Source organism: Camponotus vicinus, unplaced genomic scaffold (genome assembly GCF_025532165.1).
Source record: "Camponotus vicinus isolate PSW18456_S1 unplaced genomic scaffold, iyCamVici1.0 SCAF_11, whole genome shotgun sequence".
Lineage (NCBI taxonomy): Eukaryota > Metazoa > Arthropoda > Insecta > Hymenoptera > Formicidae > Camponotus > Camponotus vicinus.
Window position 1 is genome coordinate 10,221,226 of NW_028141947.1, and position 23,205 is coordinate 10,244,430.

General features: G+C 34.8%; 1 protein-coding gene across 7 annotated transcripts in view; it reads right to left on the reverse strand.

Annotated features, from left to right (window-relative positions):
* The window catches only part of Rbp6 (RNA-binding protein 6), a 620,420-nt gene that overhangs the window by 358,958 nt on the left and 238,257 nt on the right, over window positions 1–23,205 (reverse strand). For all 7 annotated transcript variants that reach the window (XM_083081660.1, XM_083081663.1, XM_083081657.1 and 4 more), the window contains one exon: window positions 3,300–3,381. In XM_083081660.1, coding sequence (XP_082937786.1) covers window positions 3,300–3,334 — 35 coding nt within the window. In that variant the 5' untranslated portion in view covers window positions 3,335–3,381. The remainder of the gene's footprint in view (window positions 1–3,299; window positions 3,382–23,205) is intronic.

Sequence of the window (23,205 nt, forward strand, 5' to 3'; positions counted from 1 at the left end):
GAAACAGAATTATAATAAAACGTTTTGAAAATATATTAATTATGAGTTAATAGATTTAATGATATATAAGTTATATATATATATATATAACTTATATATCTTATATATATATACACATATATGTAACATCAATTTCGAAGGTAGATGTAAAATAATCGAATTATATTTTAAGCATTCGCTCTTACCGATAAATTTGTCTCTATCTATAGCGAGTAGTCTTATCAAAACAGTTATCGATTTTACATTCTACCGTAACCAGAAGAAAGAGGATGACAAAGTAAGAGCAAGTAGAGAACGCGAAGGAGAAAGAGGGAGAGAGAGAGAGAGAGAGAGATTCTCTTGCTCCCGTATCAGTGGGCAAGGCCCGTTTGACCTGGCACACATGCCGCCCATAGATCAACCCAGAACCCTTAGGCCGAACCCCACCATGCCACGGGCTAACCATTAATTTACAACCCGCAGAGTAACCCCATGCCTCAACCCCTGCATACAGGATCCGCGCGTCCCCTTGCGGCAGATATGAGCTACGACGTGGCGCTGAGGGATTCAACCGCCCCAACTCTCTCCCGGACGATCCCCCTCTTCTATCTCTCCATTCTGTCTCCTTCGTTCGCCGTTTCCGTTGCCTCCCAACTCTTAAGCGACCTCCATCTACCCGAGAAACTTCTCGTTATACCACGGCGAAAGAAATTTAAATCTATCGACAGCACATCTCGGTTAATCCGCAACGATAACCCGCGGATGAATCTCGCAGCGTAGATTGGTTTTGCTCGTAAATTGTTATCTGCATTCTTACATTTGTATTTACAGAATCTTTTAGATAGATAAATAAATATATAATTATATATATTTTTTTTTTCTCTCACAAAAGAATTTCTATATTTAATGATTCAAAATGCTTTACTATATTAGAATACACAATAGAAAAATAACGTAAAATAATCTTTATTAATTGTTCTGCATCGTTTAATTTTATATTTCTAACCAAAGAACTGCTTCTGTTCATCTTCAGACGCTGCAATCTCGATTTTAAATTTTTTTAGCGACGAAACAGTTCGGCATATTCATAACGGGCTCATCAGTGGTAAGAAGAGTGAAGAACAAAACTCTTAATTGTCAGTGGATTTCGAACTATTCAGAAGACGAAAGAGAGAAAAGACGAGAAAGGGGCAAATTTAAGAAAATTGAGAGAAAATAAGAAAGAGAAAGAAAATCGCGAATAAATGTCAGGAGCTGAAAGAGGATGGGAAATGCTCTTTGATTTTGCGGGCTTTATCTTCGCTTAATAAGCGGGTGCGAATAGGCCCGCTGTTGCTTGTGCTTTGTAACTCGACGGAAGTAAGTTGTCTTCTGTTTCGTTTTGTTGTCCAGCAATTCCTTCTCTTCTCCGCGTCCCGACCTCCATCCCTTGCCGCTCCTCCCGCGAGAATGAAAGGAACGAATAATTAGAGAAGGTTGGCGGGCACGGCCCGAAAGTTTCTGGCCAATTAATTAGACGGAGAAATGCACGGTACCAGAGGTAACCGGCGCATAAACGCCAGAGATGGCAATTTAAACAGCGACAATTCGACTGCGATTATCGTTGCCTAAACGGCGCTTGACGGCACGCTTTTATAATATAAAAGCTTCAATTGATAATAGCGAATATTAGAGACTTGAATATTATAAAGGAAAAAATCTGCACGCTATGAATTTAAAATTAAAAGAAATGAATAGATAAAAGATAACATTAAAATAGAAATAAAGAAGAAACACATTAAATATTAATACAGTAAAACAAATATGTTATATTAGTAAAAAGTTCAAGACTAAAAAAATTGCGGATATAAAGATGTTAGAGAACAAAGTTTAAATACATGTGTAATATATTTAAGGAGAAAAAAAATTGTTTGCATCATATCTTTTCAATTTATACTTTGGTAATCGTGATTATATGATGAAAAAATTATCTATTTAAAAATATAATTAAAGCAAAAAATAATAAATTTTTATTTAATTAACATCTATGACTCTGTTTATAATCATGATGCACACAGTGGTCTTTTCCGCTATTTTTCTCAAGCATTAAGTATATACAAATTTTATGTGTGTCTCTACATTTAATCTTGTAATAATTCACTCGTATCTAAATCGAAATCAAGAATGAAATATTAAATAAAATGCTTGTACAACCGCAAAATATGATACATATATTAATATTTATACATGTTCCTCTTTTTTCCTTTCTCTTCAAAAGAATCTTATACTGCATTTCGATAATAATATCACTATGCATTAATGCGAATTACATCGTTCTCTTTGTTTGTCTTCGTTGAGCTTACAATAATAAAACATCGTCGACTTTACATTCGATGGGCAATAAGACGCGCTTCCCTTTCACACTAGAGTGACATGGTATATAGCTGTTGGATGCACCCTTCGGACTCTACCTTCGGTCCCTTTTCTTTCGACCCTCGTCGTTGGACTCGCCCCTCGTTTCCTCCACTTAAAAACCGGTAATTACTCCGATGCTGGTGCGCTCTGGCATTTACCATCCGCTTTAGCGTTACTCTGTTTTCTGCTTAACAGCGACTCGACGCGAAACTCGATTCTCGCAACACGCTGTATATCATTATATTATACTGCGCATTAGTTCTCATGACGCGGACAGCGCAGTGAATTAATTCTGCAGCGAGTATAAAAAACACCGCCGCAAGCATCTTGCAGCGCATTTTTTAACTTGTACTGGGTTTTATAGTTTGCATAATTTTTCTTTAATCTCACACATTCCTTTTAAGAATTTTATTATAACTTCGGCTATAACTATTATTACATCATTATTTTGACACAATCACATAATAATAGTTATTATAATTTTGATTGTTATCTCATCATTTGCAATGTTGCAACCATGTTATTAACTTTCAGCGTTATAAGTTTTGCCATAATTTTCTTGGGAAGAAGATTGAAAACATAAAGTAAGGAAAAAATATAAGGTTTACATTTTTTACGGGCTATCTGCTTTTAACGAAGTTAACCTTGATGAGTCAATCATATGTACGTTCAACGACAAAATAAAAAAATCTAATGAAAATTTTTGGAAGATGAATGCGTTAATTTCTACAAAGATATATTTTGAATTTATATTAAAAAATTTTTAAGAATAAATGTGTACTTATATATTTTTTCTTTTAGGAAAATAATTGAAGAATTTGGAACAGTAAAAAATATATATTCACATACAAATATTAATAAAACAATAAAATATAATATAAAATATAAAAATAATATATTTATAGATACAAAATATATGTACTCACCTTGATCGTCGTGTGGTGGGATCTTTCATGACCATGACCTCTGTGATGTCTCCATACTTGGTGAAATACTCCCTGAGACTCTCTGAAACAAAATGACAATTTGATTACTTTTTATATATAACGAGAGAGTATCATACAAAAATATTTTCAGCGACTATTTAAGATTTATTAGACGTTGTAACATCTCATATGTTGCATTTTTCTTATTGTAAAATATCGCATTTGTCCTCATTCACACGGAACGTCGCCTTTATTATGATATATTTTCGCCATTTTTCACGAAGATGCTCTTTTACAAAAAAAATGGATATCTTTGGTTTACGGCGACGAAAACATCCAAATTATATCCCTTCGCACAGGCATCTGTCAACCAAAGTTAGAGTTGGCAACACGGAAGATCACTGACGCTAATTGGAATTAATAGATAACAACGCGTCGACACTTCGGAACGTAATCCTCATAGCTTGATAAACACGCGGTGCGTGCGTTCAAAGTAAAGCTTTAGCTTAGCACGACCTATCTTTGATGACAGCTAATTCGACATATTGCACCTGCTATGATGAATCTGTCCAACCATCATTTTATATTTGTATTTATGTAAAACCAGATAATAACAAAATTAGTTTCGTACATTAAAAAATAAAAATAACGACAAGTAAACATTACATTCGAAACATAATTAATAATGGTATATTTAAAATACATATAGTGAATAATGCGGAAAAGCAAATATCTTCAATCAGCTTTTATAATTTTTCGATTGGAAAAATAATTCGGAATGTTCAAATAAAAGCATCAGAAAAGATCTATATGTCACACATACAATGAAACCTGCAAATTAAATACAGTTTTCAGAGTCGAAAATATTAATATCTGTTGCATAACAATGAGAAAGAGCATAATAATGAAAGAGCATATAAAAATCACACCAATGTCCGTTTCCTTTTAACTTTCTAGTTGGTCGAGAAATTGTCCAATTACATATGTGCCACACGATCAATGCGACCGATGTAACCAATGTAGAGCTTTCTCGCTCTTTTCCGCCAGGGACACCCCCTTGACCCTTTTCGTAGGCTTATAGCAAAAGGCTGAATACTGGCGATGGGCCAGCATGGCTGCGCTCCAAATATATCTTACATCTTATCTAATTATACGCTGTTTTATCTAGTCTGTTCTAAGACTTCGTAATGTTCGACAGTTACTTGCCTCTTCGATCACGAATAAGTTTCAATAAATTTTCAACATGGCTTTACAATATACAACGCACAAAGCTAAATATGTATATCTTTGCTATTTTAAATTAGTATTCATTCAATGGATTATATAAAATATATTCGTAAGGAATAGGAGAGAGAAAGAGAAAGAATAATATATGTATATATTCTAAAGGATACATTCTTTTCAAAAAGCGATGATATACACATATATGAGCTATTTAAAAAAATACATTTAATAATATATTTTATATACAACTACTGTCTTTTGAAAAATAACAAAAATGTAATTTATTTTAGGTAAAAAATATTTTTTCTTACTTTTTAATTTTTTAACACAACTGCATAAATACACGATAATATTATTTAAATAAAAAATAAATCTTGAAATATGTTTTTAATTAAAGAGAGTAAAATGAAAAAAATAATTGTTATTCCAATATTAAAGCATTAATAACTATTAAATAATATGTTTGTAAGAATTAAAGATTTTTGTACTACAAGTAAATAAATAAATTTATTTCTTAGTTAGTTTCTCAAAGATATTTCTCTAACGAAATTGTAATTAAAGATTCATTTTAAAAAGTATTTAACATCATAGTATATGACAAAAAATATATGACATTATACATATTTTTAATTAAAATTCAATAAAAATGTTTCATTTAAAGAATACATAAATGAAAAGACAAATATAATAGAAAGTAAATTGGATAGCTATTATAAATATATATATATATATAAAATGTGTATAGTATTGTTTTTCGTATAAAATACACGAATGGATGGCTATTATCGTGAAAACTTGAAGTGTTTGATAATTGTTATTTCCGGGGCGCGGAAAATACGAGATAACTGGACTTGCTAATTCAACGCGCGGCATTAATCAATGAATTATTGGTATCCCCAGGTCATTAGCCGTCGGGCACCACCTGTTTGGTAACGAGCCTGGCGCATAAATTACGCCCAGCTCCACTGTTAATTAGTAACACCAAGTCGGAATTCTTAAGGAGGCGATACAGCGAGAACCTGTTATCAACCACACCGGCTAATGTTCGTTTCATGACGAAACATTTAAAAGACAATTAAGCTAGACCAGAGATATCGACGTCGCCGTTTATTACGCCATCATCCTCCTCATCGAAAATAAGATTTTGTTAATAAAAAAGAGCATTATCGGAGAGTGCCGTTGAATTACTTCTTAATGGATTTGTAATTTGCATTTAATTCGCGAAACTTTTTCGGGGAACCAAAAGAGAGGAAGTCTTTAGAGATGTATTACGAAAGAACCCTCAAATTTTGAAAACTCATACGCAAAGAGCGATAAAACGACAGTGACTTATCGCACATTCTATTTGAAACCTAAATTTGTTTAATTTTTTTTACAAATAAAATTTAAATATTTAAATCTTTTGAAAAATTATAACTTTTTGAATTTTTTTTAATTCATCCAATAATTTCCTAAATTTTTTCTTGTAAACTATTAATATTAAAAATATAATTACAGTATAGAAAAGTTTTTCTGATTTCTTTAGTACATTTCGTGCTTGAAAATATCTCTTTACAAATTTTTCATAACATAATTCTCTTAATTTCGTGACAACCCCTTGATAATTTTCTAGATTCACTTCTGTAACGTCAGCCTACTATGAAAATGTCGTTAAAATAAGAGAAATGTACCCCATTCCACAGGCCTGGCTTGCCAATGCTTCCTTAATTTGTCCTGGCGGATTGATGGAAGCAATTTCGTCGTTCTTGCGAGAAGACGCTCTTAAAACGTGTCCGCGATCCGCCGAAATTTACGGCTGTCATTTCCTTAATTGTTCTCCGGCACAACTTATTTTTCACGCGCGGCCCTTGCCCGTCCCGCATTCTCATTTCAGCCGTTGCAGTCGCTCGAAAGGTACGCTCGTGTCTTGGCCCTTTGCCGGTGACGCGACTAGCTTACTCAGCCCAGAACTCTTCCTTCTTCGAATGGCAACAAACGGAAGCGAGAGCGATACGTTGCCGACTCCAAATGAAGTAGTGTTAGGAGGAAATGGAATGTTTACTTGTAACTTTCCTTAACTTTTCTCTCAAGAATGTAGTAATTTATAACGTTGCGAACAAAGAGAATTGCAGTTGTTATAGCAGTAACTAATTGAGTACATACACATATATGCAAAATTTTGTTAGAAATAAGCAATATTTAACCAATTTCACCAAGTGCTCTAATGAATAAGCTAAACTATTAATTATAGATTAATAAAAATGCTTCATTCTAATATGTTTTGTTATATAAGAGTAATTACATTGGGCAAATTTAAATTAAAAATTATGCTAGGAGATATAAATCATGCGAAAAAAACTTTTTATTTAACAATTTAATGAATATTGTTTATCTTATGCGCGACCTGAACAAAGCACTAGTCTAGTACATGCTTGTATGATCGTCTGATAATTGTAAATAAGCATATAGTAAAAATTTTGTACTTCTTTCTGCTAACGATAATAATTAGTCATCAATAAAAAAAGTTTGTCTTTTTTCTTGTTTTTTGGCTAAAAATCAAGAATCCGATCAAGGATAATGAAAGATAGATCCAAGAAGGATTCAAGAAGATTAAAAACTGATTATTTTGCAATAAACATTATTTTGATATAAATATTGTAATACATATATGATGTGTTTAATTATATGTATCCTCAACTATATTCTTAATTACATGTATTCTTAAGAAAATTATTAAGCAAAAATATAATGTATCATAAATACGTTGTCTCAAAATGGGCGAAACATGCTTCATTATGTTCTAATATTTCTAATATAATATTATATTCGAATATTATATTCGAATATTTTTATAGTATAATTTTAGATTTTTTAATCGTATGTTTACGAGATTGAGAAACTTGGTCTATAGCGAAGAAAGTTGAAGCTAAAAAGTTTATGTGGTGAATTTTCCGAAATGACATGTATTGTACTGCTCTTTGCATTGGTAATGTGCCATGCTTTTCACAAACGAATGCTGCATTTCAGTCGAGTTTGCAAACATACATCTTATATGTTTTATACATCTTAATGCAAAACATAATGGTTAGTAAATAACATATTTACTCCATATTCTTATAAATACATAAATAATATATTTAAGTATATATTACGTCATATTTGAATTGTGAAAAAATCATCGCTACAAAGGTTCTCCCTAAAAATTACACTTTTTGTGTATGAAATTATACGTAAAATCCATGAAAACATAACAGAAATTGCTGCAATTTCGCGTATATTTATAAATTTAAGAAACAATTGATAGACTTTTCTGAATATATAAAAATAACTATAAATTGTTGATTGTAAATCGACTTACTTAACGACATTTTAAAGTTTAGCAGTTGACTGAATTTTTTTATTATAGCGATATATATAGAGTCCTGAAGAGTTCGAGAAGCTAGACAGTGCAATAGCTCCTGAAAAATTGCTAAGAGAACGAAATCCTAATTCAGAATTTTTTTGGTATGTTTTCTTTCAAATTCACGGATGTAATTCTTAAAAAAAAATTGTCCTAGATCTTTTTATCCTCTCTTAAGAGAGCTCGCGTGTCGCATCGCGCCGTACTTGGAACATATTGGTCGCCGTGGCATGAGAAAGCTCTAGAACCGACTATCCACGCGGTAGTCAATGGCGGAAGTGGAGACGGCGAGGTGGCGAGCTCCATTCAAATGAGATTCAGCGCTAGGGAAGAATCGGAAGAGATGCCAAGAAGCTGAAGAGGGGGCTGAAGAAGGGAGGCGGAAGCGAGCACGCTGCACGCTGGCCTCTGCTCGAGTGTTTTTCTATTCAGAGAAGGCTCGCATAAAGTCCTATATACCGAGTTCTATCCTATCCTATCTCCCGGATTCCCCAGGAGCCAGGGAGGATACGGGATAAGAGAGGCGAAGGGGCGGTTCCCCCATTCCAGAGGGTCGTTCATTGAAACGAATGGCCTTGTCCGCCTCTTTCTCCTCGTCCCTTCGTCTTCTCTGTCTTGCTTCACTCTTCTCGCTCTTCGCGGTCTTCCAGTTTCTGTCACTCTCTCTCTCTCTCTCTCTCTCTCGTTCTTTTTTCCTTTCTCTCTTTCTCCTTGCCCTTCTATCCCTGACCCTCGAATGTGCCTTTCCTCCCCTCCCTTTCCGATTTCCAGCCGCGCTTCTTTCTTCGCTTCTTCCTCGAGTTACGCCTCCCGCGAATCCGCCAGGATTACTTATCTTCCGCCAAAGGACGCTCAAGGCTCAACCTAAAGCATCATTTGAATAAACGCGAAGTTACTGCGCGCCTGTTCCCGGCAGGCAAGAGCGGAAGAGAGACAGAGACTCTCTAGCGCGCGTCCTACAACTATATTAATGGCGCCGTGATACCTTCGGGCAAAAAGAGAACCTCCTCGCTCTCTATTACCTGCGGGATGAGATTCCTGTCAGCAAGGACGTCGCGTCTTCAACAACGGGTCACGATACTCGTGCATTATAGTGACACGTCGAGGCGAAGAGAAGTCTAATTTAGTTTACGATGATCGCGGAATTCTTGTTATTTCTTGGAATATGACCAGTAAATGATAATAATAGCAGTTAATAATAATAGCACGCGATCTTGATAATTTATTGCACGACATTATTTTTAGTGAAGGTAAAAAATAAAATTTACAGAGATAAATAGAATAAAATAGCTTCGAGAGTGCCGTTAATGACAACTTTTTAGAAATATTGGAAATTGGAGAAGTTATTAATTCACGTTAAAACAATTAACAAATTAATAAAAAAATGTGCTAACAAGGCATTATTAATAACTACTTGTAAAATATCAAAAACACGATGTAGCCTTTCTCTGAAGATAGATAGAAGTAAAAAAAGCACTTAATATTATTTGGGCTATGCAAAATCATATTCCATTTCAAAATCGATATGTAAACTTTGTTATGCAGATTTCAGATGCGATCCTTCATTTTACATAAATTGAAGAATACAAAAAAACGAAAGATTAATTGTATCGATTTGATATCATACAAAAGCTTTTCAAATAAATTAGTTATAATACAATCCATTACATTTAACATTATTCATCTAAATTTTTTTTAAAAATTCGTTGGACGATTTGACATTGACGAGCATAAGATTAATTCAGACATTTATCCTATTTTTAATCGCATATGAAGAAGGAAAATGATAAATAGTACATCTCCGTTATTATTTTCATCCCTCGTGTCAAGTCATAAGTTAACTGAAAAAAACATCCTGAAATCCGTGCTATACGTTAATAATAAGCCTCTATTTCTGTACCTGAGCATACCAGAATTAGCAACGAATACTCAGCGACCCATCCGCAAATACGATGCTCACGCGCTCCATCGATAAATGTAAAACAGCGGTGCTGTCAAAGATGTTACGCAGATGCATAAATACGTTCTCGCATGAATTATCGGATAAATATTGCGAATGATGATTAAAATTCTAAACTTGTGACATGGCGCGCGCATCCATCCTTCATTATTGAATATTATTACTGGCATTAATATGTGATTAACACATGTTGTTTATAGGATCAGTTTATTACTGTGGTTTCCTGCAATTAATATTATTAGCAATATCTATAATTTAGATTAGGTAATTAAAGTATTGTTTATTCTTCTCTCATAGAATCAATTTAATAATGATCTAAAATCAAATTTTATCACAAAATATAATATTCGAAAGTGACAAAATCTAGTTCCTGATTTTAAAAATTCTTATTGATGATATTTATTATATCATCAATATTATTATTAATATATTGTCAACGTAATTTTTGATATTATTTGTTCATTAGTATGATAAACACATATTCAGTGATTGTTCTATTACTGTTACATCAATAAGTAAAGATTAAATAAATTATGAAATTATTTCATAATTTATTTGATCTTTACTTACTGATTATCTCTCTCATCGAATAAATAAAATATTCATATAATCGATTAAAATCTCGTTAGCGAGCCAACAGAATGAATTCTTCATTGTCGTTCATTAAATAATCCTTAAACTATCATTAATATTGTTAAACCCCAAAATATCGCAATTACCGATCAATACCGTCATCAGTGTATCCCGTGTATCAGGATGACGAATTTCTCATTCGGCCATTAATAGGACTATTAATATTCAACATACTATTAATTATCGCGTGTGAGAGAAGTCCAATAGATGGCCATACATACGATAGCCCAATTACTGCCGCGCGACCTTCCGGGATCAGGTTCGACAAACTTCTCGGCCGTCCGAGTAATAGAGCAGCAATCATCCAACGACATCATTGCGTTATGTACATCGAGTAAATAAATAAACATTGCCGCGTTGACCACCGAATGGAAATTCGTGTCCCTGCGTTCTCGCGTGTCCCGTGGGAAGAGACGCCGCGGACGAAATACTGCTACGTCTCTCTTACTTCGAGCCGCTCTTCGCGTGCCGACATCTATTTTGGCGAACGTGCAGCATCCCAAAAAGATCGTACCGTCTATCTGCCGTGGCTGTCTTCTTGCGCAGCGACGAGTCATTAACGGCAATGTAAGCGTACACTTGAGTTCGGCTGGAATCGTGGCGTACCGATCGAACAAGTCGCGAGGGAATCGAACGGCAGAGAACCAATTCCAAACTGCCGTAGTTTTTTTTTAGGCTCTGGGCATGTATTCTTTTTTCTTTTTTTTTCTTTACCGAGCTCTGAGCCAATCGATCTCGAACATCATTTAAATAGACCATTTAAAATATCATACACACAAATATTAAATAGATATAAAAATATTAAATTGCATGCAAGAATATTATACGAGAATCAATATATGTATTTCTGTAAAAATTCGTATGATAATAACTGCTCAAACGAAAATTAAAGTAGCAAAGAATCAACATCTCTTACAGCAAAAATTTATTAATCTCGATTACTTTAAAATTCTAAAAAAACCATTCACAACTTGTATACTCATCGTATATAATATATTTCAAAAGTTTAATCGCATGTAACTCTCTCTTAATTTTTATTGTTGCAATAATAAAATGTTTAATTCCAGCAGATCTAAAAATAACGATATTTAGCGAATGATATTTATAATGAATTAACTCAAATCTGCGCCGCAAAGCAGCGAACGCCATGAGAAGGGTCGTAATGGACGGAAGGGTGGCGGGAGAGATAGGTTGATTCTCTACGCGCGCAGGGCCATCACGGGGCGAGATGTAAGGGGTACGACAGAATCTGGAGCCTACCTGGCCGCGAGCCAACCCCACTTTCGGGATTCGCGATAGTGCCACGGTTGATGCATAGTGAGGAAGAGAGAGATAGAGAGAGTGCATAGTAGGCATCCGGCCGGCGCACACCACTCTGCCCTTTCCCCTCTCTTCTCCATCACTCGATCGCATGGGCGCCCGCATTGCAGCTATGGCCCACCATTCTAATGATGGCAACCACGCAGGTACTACCCTTACCGTCCCTCTTTAAGCCACCCTTTCTCGCAGTTCTTTCGCTCCTTTCCCCTTCTCACCTTTCTCCCCCTTCCTCGACGAAACCCACGGGTTTCTTTGTCGTCGGTCCCCGCTTTTCTGCTGACACTTTGCCGCGAAGCATCGCTGCTTTCGCTGACCGCGACTGATTTTCTTGATGGCTCCCTCGTTCTCGAGAGCTCCGCTCTCTTTTGCCTCTCTTGATCTTTATTTCGCGTCGCTTGGGGTTGATTGGACCCAGTGACAAGCTTATACGTGATCGACGGTGGTTAACTTAACAAATAACACTCGTAGCATTCACAGCGAATACAGCATTTTCGAAGGAAAATCATGGATATCACATTTGCAAAAAATAATTTCGTGATATCGTAGCAATTCGAATATAATAGTCACAAAAATATGCAAAAAATAAATAAATAGAATTACTGTATTATTTTTTAATAAATTAAATTTTAAGATTAAAAGATTTAATTAATAGATAAAAATAGATATTTGTCTTTAACGAATAGATTTTTCATTATTTTATCTATTTTTTACTCTCGTGTTTTTCTTCTTTTAAAACTTATTAATCTAATTATGTGTTTAATATAAAAAAATAAATAATTATAACAGATTATATCTTTATGACTTATGACAGAAAGGCTATAGAATACGACAACTATATAAGATATAATATATAGATATACAACATATAAGAGATAGAAACATAATAATAAGATATTACGTATTCTCACACTAAATACCTTCTTTTTTTAAAAAGAAAAAACTTCCGTCTTGTTCAAGACTTCAGGTTCAATAATATCTTATCGCGGCCAAGATAGCGGAGATTAATCCCATTCGTAATAAAACGGATAAGCGCTCGGACGACTCGAAGGAGTCGCTAGGAGTGAAGGAAAGGGAGAAGCAGCGGAGAACGAAACGGAGCTCCATTCTTGTTACTCCCGGCGACATCTTTAATTCATCGAATGCGGATTGCGGGCTGAATCCCTGATGAGCTTTATTCCACATCCGCGCGCTCGAACTATCGGACCCGATGAGAGATTCTCATACGATAATACTCACCGCTAAGCCACTGTTCCACGTCTTCCTTATATCTACCGTACCTCTATTTTACCCCGCTGTCCAACTTCTCCCTTTCCCGTCCCTTCCCCCAAGCTTCTCTTCATGTATCTGCACCTTCGCAACTAGTGCTACCCATTTAAGAAGCTCTCGCGCCAGGCTTTTTCGTTTTCGGCTCTGTCTCGTCCCGAATCTCCGATCCACTTCGGCTTCTACTTCCGCGTCGCTCAACTCCTTCCAATCTCGGACCCTTAATCCTTTCTCGGGTTTCTCGCGGTAAATCGCGCAGAAAACTAGCCAGTAAAGATTCTCCCTTCTCTCCCCGATCCCCTTCTTCAATCTCTTCCTTCTCTCCGATCGTCTCACAGTGTGTCTCACAGTTGGACGCTATCAAGAATCGCGTCCACTCTCTGATGGAAACTTCAACTCACATCGATTTTATTATTTTTTTTTATATCAAGATCGCCACGCTTGGATACCTTTCGGTAATTTCCGATTCTTTATAAATTATTCTTTATAATGTTTTATTTGTAAATAAAATAGAAAGATAAAGATAAAAACAAAGACTTTAAATATTTATCGATTATAAATTAAACAAAACATGAAACGCAAACGATTAGACGATTAAAAAATTACACAGTGATAACTTTTTAATTGCAAACAGCCAAAAATCTGATGTTTTTTGCGAATTAAATTTTATACATAGGTGTTAATAAATATCAAAAATTTTTTCTTCATTTAGATCCACGCAGATTTTATTTTAACAAAATTTTATCTCAAGACATAGTTACACGAATATTTGAAGTTAAATGCCAAAAAGTTATTTGATCTAATAAATGCTGTCTCATTTAGTAGTTTCGCTATTTTCGTGATTAAATATCTCGAACTAAAGCTTAAAGTTCTCTAGGATAAAGTCATTTGAGTCTAGCTAAAGAATAAACTCTCCTTGTTTGCATTTTGAATCTCTCGGTTACGATGGGTAACTGAGAATACAAGCGAAGAAATTGGAATTTCCAATCTGCCTCTAACGGAAGCGTTATCCAAAGAAACGAAATTTTCATGGAAAGCATCGCGTTTATTCGTGCAACCTCGTCGTATATATATATATATATATATAAAGCATTCCCCTTCTTTTATAAGATTCCTGGTTGAATTAACTGCCAACGGCGAAACGACCCAATGCGTTCCGATAATCGCGTCAGACCTTCTAAATTTTTGAGTTGTCGGCCGCCGGCTCGTGAGCTGTCATATTTCGTATCAAATTACGATTTCATCCTCGACAGTACAATACATCGAATGAAACCATTTCAAGAATCGCCAAGTAAGAAATGAAGGAGAAAATGGCGATTGAGCGAGCGAGTTCAAAGAAAAGGTATATAATAAACGAAGAAAAAATAAAAGGAAAGAAGGAGAAACAGAAGTAGCATTTTTATGTAACTTGTCCAAAATTATATAAAGTTAAGTAAATAAAAGATAATGCTAATAAATAATATTTATTTTAAATTAAATTTCTAGATATTTAATATAAACCCAACAATATTACAATAAGGAAGAGAAGTTTACGCGATTACAAAGTGTTATATTCTGTTTCCTCTGAAGTTGTAAGAAACGAAAAAAAAAGAAAAGGAGAAAGAGAGGAAGATAGACGGTCGCGATTGCAAAGAGAGTCTTCGTGCCAAGGCCGCCTTAATAATTCAAATCTCTCAGTACTCGAAAAATTGAATTTAATAATTCAGCTCAATAGGAAACCCCGGTCGGTTACGAACCGGCGGAACCCGATCAAAAATGCAATATCCAGCTCGATTTCTTAATCCGATTTCAGTGGCGTGTGCCTCGCTTTCAATCGACGGCGCGTACAACCCTTTCTTTCCTTTCACCATGAGATATCTGTTTCATTCACCAAAGAAACGCGCGAAAATACGATGGAGCGATCACACGACGAAGATATAGAAGATATTTATCGAACATGCCCTTACAGTCACGCGTTATGTCTAGAAAATCGCGTTTAGATCTTACAGAATCGATTTCAGTCGGTTTGCTTTGGCCTCCCGTTAGTTAGCGCGGAATGTAGGACGATCTAATAAATATCGTGGGTACTTAATGGAGAAGCGCACGCAGTGATCACGTTCATTTATCTAGTTGAGAGATAATGCTTCTCTCTCCATCTCTCTCTTCTCTAATTCTCTCTTATTTACCCATTCACATATTTGTTTTATTTTTCTAACTTCTCTTCATATATTTCTATTTACTTATAATTAACGATAAGATCCACTTAATATTTCTTTAAATTTAAGATCTATTTAATATTTTCGTTTAATTCTGATCATTATAGGAAGAGAAAAGAGTTTTTCTGTCAGCTACAAATTTCTGGACGAATTGAAATAGAATTGGCTGATTGAGCTGTTTGCTTTGAAAATGACGTAAATAAAACTTTGAAATGTGATAAATTCAAGTAGCATACAAGCACAAATCGATGTAAGCATTTTCCAAACTTGACTCGCGCTACTTTAAAACTAAACGGTTCAATACGATCCTGCGTTTCGCTTCCATTTCTATAGCGATACACATCGAAAAAGTTCGGCGCCGAACGACTTTCTGCGCGTTTACACTTCCATCCAGTTTAAAATAAGAAAATTCGAATAAAGGAAACTGAACTATCTCGCATTAAAAACTTTCCACAAAGGCAATCGATAGTTTGCAGATGAAAATTATACATGCGTGTTGCAATTTATTCCGTTCTTTCGAAGAAAGCCCACTTGATACTCCATCATGTAGAAACAGAAGACTTTATAGACATCGCGTATACATTCGTGTGTATATAATTCATCCGTCTGCTGACAAATAATGGAAACTGCGCTTTTGAATTACGACGCAGACGAGCTAGACGCGCGATGCAATAGATCGCGATTTATTATCGAAGTCTGAGAGCGCAATTGCGATGTTGTTGTTATAACGAGGAAGAGTAGAAAGCAGAAGGATGGGAACCCATGCGTAAATGTGCGAGTTAACCTCCGTTAACCCTAGCCTGTTGAATTCAATATATTGATGACGTCAAACTGTTTCATATCGTACAGTTACGATTCTAAGCAAACCGTGCGAAAGTGTCAGAACAAGATGTCAGAACGACTAGAATTTTAACTTGTTATATTCCATTACTTTTTCTCTCTCTTTTCAAGACAGAATGAGAATATTATTATTCATTATCCTTTCTCTTTTCGTGTAGAATTCTGCAATTTTCTCTAATTGTCAAATTAAATAAAATTTATGATAATTGTCTCAGTTTTTCGAGCAAGGACATTATACCGATTAATTAATAGTTTGAGAAAATCTCGATGAGATATAAAACAATCGTATCTACGTTCAATGCCAGAAAGTATCGGTAAGACGCGTCCAAACATAGATCGCGCTTATAATTAGTAACTTAGGGGCGGTCTTAACTTAGTACGTCAGAAGTGCGAAGGACTCGCCTTGCACACTAGTCAAAAACAAGCTCAGCAAAATAGCAAATACAGACGAGATCATGCCAAACGTACTTGGATAATGAATTTCGAGGTCTTTTACAATTTATTAAGATAGAACGTATATTGCTCTTCGACCACAGCTTGGTTAATTCTTAAGATAGTAAATTATTTATTATTAAAACACTTTTTCTAAAAAAAAGGTAAGATAATTATATTTTTAAATAATAATTATATTATTAAATATTGTTAGTAAGATAATTGTTGTTATATATTCTTACCTATCTAAATATAAAAGATAAATGTGAGATAAATTTGCGAATATAAATATATAAAATAATGAATATATTAATATTAAAATACGTTTTGCATCTCTTATAAATTGAATATATCTCTCTCAACTTGTTTCGCTATCTTATATTTTAAAAATGTAATAGATACTTTAAGGAACTCTTTTTCAATCCTTTTGAAAATTTAATGATAAATAAAAATAATAAAAATGATATTTCGAATAATTTTTCAATTGCCACTATCTGGCAATTGAATAATAATTTTTAGACGAAATAATGGCGCATTCCTTTATATTCTGTAACTTGTATTAGCATATATTCGATACTGATAATAGGATTCGCCAATTAAGATTCATGATTAGTATTTATTTCGGTCATGTTTGAGCCGGATTTCGCGAGCAAACCTTGGTTAAACTTGGCGTGGCTTGGCGCCCTGATGCAATTTGCTCCATTAGCCTCGATATCCCTTTTCCAACGTGACGACGAAAGCTTAAGGGTATTGCACGGATTTATTGTCAAAACTAACAAATATTTTACCTCTCTATAAATGTCCAAATTTGTTACCAATCAAGCTCGATAGTCGTGAAAAATAGTATTTTAATAATATCGAGAAAAGCTGATAGATTTTATTAAATTTTAATATTGTTAATAAAACTTCATCTATACAACTACATATCTATTAAAATTTTTTTAATGAAATTATTAAAAACTCAAATTTTTTCAACGAGATATTTGACAAAAATACGTGCATAGTTCACATATATGTATAATAAATAATATCAGACTAGAATTGAGAATATATTTTTCGCAATTAATATTTTAAATCTATAATTTTAAAATCAATTTATTATTAACAATATAATAGACAAAAAGAACACAAAAACTTCTAAATTTAAAATTCAAAAATCTAATAATTACCAAGAAAACAAAGTTTTATTTCAGACTGTTCACATCAGGATTCTTATAAAGTGGATTCGCAAAAATAAGGATGTAAATCCGCCTCTGTGAGAGCGCGTCGTACGCAAAAAACGATTAAATGCGACGAATGAACTAACCCCGTTCCTCCTTGAAACATTATGTACTTCCCGGGCAGCTCGTTGCGACTCGACAGAAAAATTGTCAGTGGAAAAAGGCGAAAAGGGAATATCTCCGCCGGCTATTACGTTTGCGTACGTAAGAGGCCTTAATTCCTAACGTATATTTAAACTCTTTGAGCTGCTAGCTATTCTTTTTTATCGCGTACCATCGTCATCGTTGTTCGTTTCCCACCGTCTCCTGCTCCTTTTTTGCTTTCTCCTTCCTGTTTGTTCGCTTCACGAGACAAACCCTGCCTCGCATAGAGAGAGAAACTTCCGTCCAATCGACGGAAATGAAACGTCGAGGCCGTGGAAGTTGCGGCATAAACCCGAGTGTCCGTTCCTGCCTCGTTCCCCAAGAAAAGCCGGCGCACCCCGAAGCGCTTCCGCTTCCGTCATTTCGATTTACCGGAGGCGAAATATTGTACTCGTTCGAGTGTGTTAAGAAAGAGACCATAACGCGCGAGAATGTATGCTTGTTAGTAACGCTATAACGAGTGTGTAATTTTCGGTTATCGATAAAACGCGCGTATTTCTTCCCAATGTTAAATATATGTATTAATAAATATATATGTATATAATATATATGTATTAAAAAATGTTAAATATATGAATCGATTTTATGCCTGTTCGAGCAATGTAGTAAAAATGCATAAACTTTAGAAAAAAATCGTTAATTTTATAGGAATAAATTTTATTTTTCAAATTAACAATCGTGCAAATTATCTTGTATGGATTATCTAATATAATAAACATTTTAGTGATATCGTTGCAATCATATGAAAGATAAAAGAAAACAATAATTTAAATATTTTAAACAGTTTTAATTGTTTAACAGTTTTATTTTGAAGATTAATATCATTTTTATAATTTTTACTATAAATATATTAACCGATAAAGAAACATTAATTAATTTTTTCATATTAAGTTTATTTTCCATAATTCTTTCATTTTAAACATAATCGCAATATAAAAACATATGCCGATACAAACTTCTCAAGCAGAAAAGAGCGTTGTTAAATATCTTCAACATAAAGTATGATAATTAAAATTGGCGCTACGTTTCTTTAAGACAAAACCTTATTCAACCAGACGCAATATTAACTTCTGCGAAAGATTATTTCGCCTTTTGAGCTGCTGAAGATAGAATTGTAAAAAAGAAAATATCGTAGGGAGAATATCAAGCGGGAAAAAGGAAGAAGCGCAATACCAGAAAGCCAGGATCGGCCGCGGTGCATTCAAGAGATTAATTCTTTCGTCGCGGCCACGTTGCGAAGGTAAGGTCGCAAGCTCCGCCACAAGTTCGAAAGCCGCGGCCTCCGAATAATGCAACAATCGTGTTCCAGCGGCCTGTATCTCGCGTCGGTGACCTAACCGCTATCCGTCTCTCGCTATATACCATCCGGAAACAAGCAAATGCAGTCAGAGGCGTGCATCCCAATGTAACCGCCTTTATGTAGCTTTGAGCCAGCTCTGATCCAACCTTGTGATTTCGGTCTTATGTATCATTCGTTCCTTCTCGATCCACGTGTGTACCCAAAATACAGATTCAACGCTTAAATTAACTTCTCTCTGATTTTCCTCTTTTTCTTTAACTCACTCATAAACCGTTTATAACGTTTACGTTAATCTTGAAGACTATTCGAAATCCTTTTTCAAAATCTGATTTAAAATAAATTTTTTCCTTGAGCACTTTTTATAATCTAAAATTTTCTTGTTTGAATTGAATGTTTTAATATGCATATTTTAATAATTCTTTGACAAATTTTTTGACGTTAAAAAAAGATTTTATGTACTAATCTTTAACTGGTTCTCTTTCTCTCTCTCTCTCTCCCTTTCTTCTCTCTCACCTCTCTAATCGTTTTTCTTAGAAAATCGACACATACGCTTTCGTCAGTATGATGTGCAATCAAATGGTACCGACATCCGCTTTCCGATTGGCATGAAAATGCCCTCGGAAGTACATTACGTTTGTCCTTCCTACTTTTCCTCTCGCCGTTTCCCTCCCATAGCCACAAAGTCACGATCCACCGCGGATCTAAGCTGGTCAGTGTTGACCTCGTCCGGTTGGTTCGACACAGGAAACATACGAAACGTTTTCTCGCGACCTAGCCCTCAAACTGCCTCTTTTCCCCTTACCTACTTCTGCATTACTCCGTACTTTTTACCGACCATGAAACCTCAAACGTACAAAGGCCGCAGTCGAGCGAGAAGAAGCGGGGGCGGCTTTGACCTCGCTATGCAAACCGCAATCCTATGACTATCCCCGTTCGGCCAACCTTTGAAAACGGAAATGTGGCGCAATAGAAATAGAATTATATTATTTCGAAATTTCACTATAATATGTCGAAAAATAAAAAATAAATAATTTTCTGAAAAGATAAAAAACATCCTCTCCTAAAACTCTAAATTATCCTATGCTTCATCTAGATATTCTAAATTCCAATTTTAACGAAAATTTGATTAGATGTTGTACTCTTGTTTCCCTTCTTCTCCCACTACATCTGAAAAACTCCTGCAGCGATAATTCCAGTGAGACTGCATTTCGAGCATCGTGCCGGCAGAAAGTTTATCCTGAAACTTTCACGCGCGCCATCGATGCGGAAAAAGCCCACGGGCTTGTCAATGAGCTCTCAAAAGTCCGAACCGCCATTGCTGTGCTCTGGCAGAGTATATATTGAGCGGTAGAATTTTTTAAAACGCCATGGATTATTCGCTTTTGTAGAGAAATTCAAGTTAATCATTTATTTTAATTTTGGAATGAAATAATTCTCGATAATGCAAAATAAAAATGCGATAAAATGATGTACGCACTATAAAATATATTTAAAAATCAATTAACAAATATACTGATAAAATATGATACATTATATGACATTGCGAGGCTATCTTTCGACTCTATTTCGAATCTAGAAAAATCAGAATTGTTTTATGTCAAATTTAATAAAATAATTATAAAATCAGTATATTTTTTTTTTAATATATAAAAATATATAAATGTAAAAGTATAGACTTTATAAATTGTATTAAAAAATAAATTTAAATTTTATTAAAAAATGGTTTTTTTATCAAGTTTCTTATTAATTCATAATTATCGCTTGTTCGCAATTTCAGCATTACACATTTAAAATTTAGATTCTAAATTAATTAGATTAAATTAAATTTGTAAAAATATAAGTCTATTATTCGCTTTACAAGCGCGCGTGGTTCGTTCGACTCGGAATAAATCTTCTCCCATGAAAAAAAATATACGCCTTATATTTAATAAAAGAGTTTTAAATTATCAACATAAAGTATCTTTGTAATTAAGCTTTCAATTAAAATTCTGCTAAAGTTCACTTAAAATTAATTAAAAAAGTGTGTAGATCGTGTTAGTAGAATACGGAAAAGGGCAAGAAAAATTATGTCTCCGAACTCGTTCGTAACGTTTTAATTATCCGGGGCTTGGCCGGCGTAACACTCGCGCGAATTTATCAAACGCCATTTTTAATCGGATCAAGCGCTATCCCCCTTTCGAACGTTTTTATCTCCCTACTCTCTCGTCGTTCTCGACCTCGAATGAAGAACAAAAGTCGAGCGACCGGTTTGGTTTTCTCCCTTTACTATCCCTCCCTATGCATCCCTCTTTTTCCGTCTCGTCCCTATCTCGATTCACCCTTTCTTTCGCGCGACATTTGTTGTCGCTTAAACGTCATTCTATGCGCCTCGCATTCGAATATTGTATCGACCATTGTCGCGATATCAAACTCGACGATCCGTACGATGTAAACGGTACCATCGAAAAGAGATGGACAGAGTAGAGAGGAGAATAAAATCGCAGCGAGATGAAGCGCGCCGCGCAAAACGTTCGCAAACGCAAAATCGAACACATACATATCTATATAATTGTTATCCTTTACACAATATCGGATCCCTCCATAAACGTAATGCATATCATTTTTTATGGGTTACTATTATTGTTATATCAATCCATGTATGTGTATTTTCCTGAAAATTTTCAGCGACTACTAAAATCGAAAATACTGCAATAATTAAAAGTTGCAATAATTAATAGTTTGAACGTATTTACAAGCAAAAAGAGTGATGTAATTAAATATCAGTGAATTTCAACGAGAATTAGTTATTTCAAAAAATTTCACAGCGAATTTGGATTCCATTTTTTGTTAATATCAAAATACATCAATATTACAATATCTTAATTATAAACGATTTAAAGTAAACAGCTTTACAAATATAAAAAGTTTGAGAGTTACAAGAGCAAATTTGTAACCAAATTTTTTTTTATAATAGTAAAAGTAATTTTTTTAATTAAATAAAAAATATTGATTTGTTTCTGTTAATTCTCAAAAAAAATTTTTAAATATAATAAAAGTATTTCACTATCACACGTACAACAAAGAGGATGTTTCTTTAAAAATAAATTCTTTTCGGAATTCTTTTTTAATATCGATACTTATATGACGGTAATGTCGCATATTCTAAAGGAATGGCGTGAAATCGGAAGGAGAAAGATCCGGGAATTTCTTCAACGCGGTGAAAAACGAAGTCATCTTCACATCGCATAGCGCGCGAACTTCCGCAACTTTCCAGGTCTTCGCGACTGTCCGACAGCACGCGCGCCAGAGAACAAGCCGCGGTAGCAGTGCAGGGAATAGCGGCGCGTGCCGAGAATACTACGGGAAGAAGAAGCATATCTTAGCTCCGTCGTAAGGGCCGGCGCACAGGATGAGTTCGAGAGAAATTTATAAAGGCCTACGTGCTCGCCTCCTTCCCCTCTCCACCCTTATATTCGCCCTCCGGACAGTTCCGTCTGTGATACTTTACGGCGGTGTTTTGTTTCCGAGAGGTAGAGACCGCTTCCGGGAGGATGAGGGGTTTTAAACCGTCGCTCGCAGTCGGTTTACAGGGTTCATAAGACGCGACGTGAATTCGTTGGTGCACCCTTTGGATAGAGAAACAGAGAGAGAAAGAGAGAGAGAGAGAGAGAGAGAGAGAGAGAGAGAGAGAGAGAGAGGAAACATTTATTGCACGTGTAAGATTCTCGCTCGTATTCGCAAGAGAAACTCGCTTACCTCTCTCGTGAAGAACAGCGTGTTGCATTTCTCGGAGAAACTAAAGCAAATTGCTTCCTCGATTTTAAACTGCATGGATTATAAGCTATATCAGAGTTGTCTGAATAATAAAACTTAACGTTAATGTGTAATATAATCATAGCATTAGCTAAACTTGATATTTCGCTATCCTTTGTTCTTAATTATTAACTTTTTTATATATAATAATTTTTATATAAAAAGAAGGTCGCTTTAATACCCCCTCTCGTCATTTATTATTTA